Source organism: Sorghum bicolor, chromosome 6, assembly GCF_000003195.3.
Source record: "Sorghum bicolor cultivar BTx623 chromosome 6, Sorghum_bicolor_NCBIv3, whole genome shotgun sequence".
Classification (NCBI taxonomy): Eukaryota; Viridiplantae; Streptophyta; class Magnoliopsida; order Poales; family Poaceae; genus Sorghum; species Sorghum bicolor.
Genome location: NC_012875.2, coordinates 54972961 through 54974664, shown reverse-complemented (window position 1 = coordinate 54974664; position 1704 = coordinate 54972961). Strand labels below are relative to the sequence as shown.

General features: G+C 54.5%; 1 protein-coding gene across 1 annotated transcript; it reads right to left on the bottom strand.

Moving 5' to 3' along the window:
- LOC8071079 lies at positions 614 to 1216 on the bottom strand. The gene has a single exon (XM_002446972.1). It carries the CDS (start codon positions 1214 to 1216, stop codon positions 614 to 616), a length of 603 nt encoding a protein of 200 aa, XP_002447017.1.

Sequence of the window (1704 nt, the reverse complement as noted above, 5' to 3'; positions counted from 1 at the left end):
CAAGGTCGGGCCCATCAGCTGCTTCGTGACGTGCCCAGTGAGGCAGGTACGGTAGACCTTCGAGGATAGGTTATTTGAGTCACGAAGGGTGTGCCGCCCCTGACACCACGAAGTGAAATGAAATAAAAATATACAGCTATTACATATAAATACATATAAATTCCGTTTCTAAGTTACATGAACACTAAACAATTCAAGGTATACGCTGACTTATTGGGCTTCTAGACTTCATAGTTGGCAGCTCGGCATCCTCGCTGCGGCCTCAAAACTGTCGGAAAAATATGCAACCACACCAGCTTGTTGATGACTACTCCTATATTATGTAAATAAAATCTCTGATTAAATCGAGGCAACCAGGGCCCTTTTATGTTTGACTGGTATATATTTAAACTCCAGCCTCTCTTTCCTCCTGTCTCCACCATTCGGAGGACTGTTTGTCCTCTTACACCCTGTGCTAAAACGCTGGGCATTCGTTTCCAATCAATGGCAGCTCGCAAATCTCATGCCATTAATTATTCGATGAGAAATAATTATGAAAGAGACAGCTAAAAAATCACACATGCATCATCACGAAGACAACCAAAAAAAAAATCAGCTCTCCATGATGTCTCGATCACGGCCACCAGAGGCGCAGCTCCAGGTCGACGTCCTTGTCTTCCTCCTCGTCGTCATCATCGCTCACGTGGCACCGGTCGTGCGCGGGCGCCAGCGCCACCGGCCCGGAGAGCAGGACGTCGCCGCTGGGAATGAGGACCGCGCCGGCGGCATTGGAGTTCAGTATCGGGTACAGCACCGCGTACTTCGCCGCGGCCGTTGCGCCGTGGGGCGTCTCGTCCGTGCCGGCCAGCGACGTCGCGGCGCCTCCGAGCTGCAGCTTCGCCGCGGCGCTGCCGCCATGATGGTGGCCGCCGCGCATCCTGGCGCGGTCCCGGCGGTGCACGTTCATGTGGCCGCCCAGTGCCTGCGCGGACTTGAACTCGCGGCGGCAGAACGCGCACGTGTACGAGCGCGGCGGCCACGACCCGCCGAGAGCGTCGTCGTCGTCCGCGACGACATCGTCGGGCACGTGGCGGCCGATGGTGGCCGCCGCCGTCGCTGGCCAGCCCCACATCACGGTTGGCTTCAGCCGGTGCTGCAGCAGCTGCTGCTGCTTCAGGAACTGGTGCAGCGTGATGTGCTTTACGTGTGCATGCTCTGTGCTGCTGGTAGGCGCCATCGATGGATCGGAGCTAGCTCTCGTGCTTTCTTCAGTTTACACGGCGACGAGACATGCGAGCGGTTTCATTGCCGGGTATTTATACTGGCACAGTGGTTGCTGTAGTGAGCAAGAGACAGAGGAGGAGAGCTTTGGTTGTGTCACCGTGTTATTGTGCTTTTGTTCCTGTCTGCATAGGTGAGACACGGAGAAGGCTGTGCACAACTGCCATGGGTTGTATCACCTGTGGATTCTGGGGGCTCAGCCGTTGGAGCAGCTAGGGTAGGAGCTCCAGCCACAGCTGTGGTGCACTGCCTTCTTCAGTTTGATTGCAGTACGCTTTTGCATCTGTGTTGGGATCAATGAGGTCTAGAATCTCGCACCTGTTTGTTTAGTTGAAATTTGGCTGCTGCCGATGCTGATACTGATGCTGACGCTGATTAGTTGAAAAGTAGTCACCATCCAGTAATAGTATTAGCAGCATTTTGTTCTTGCATGGTGCCCTATGC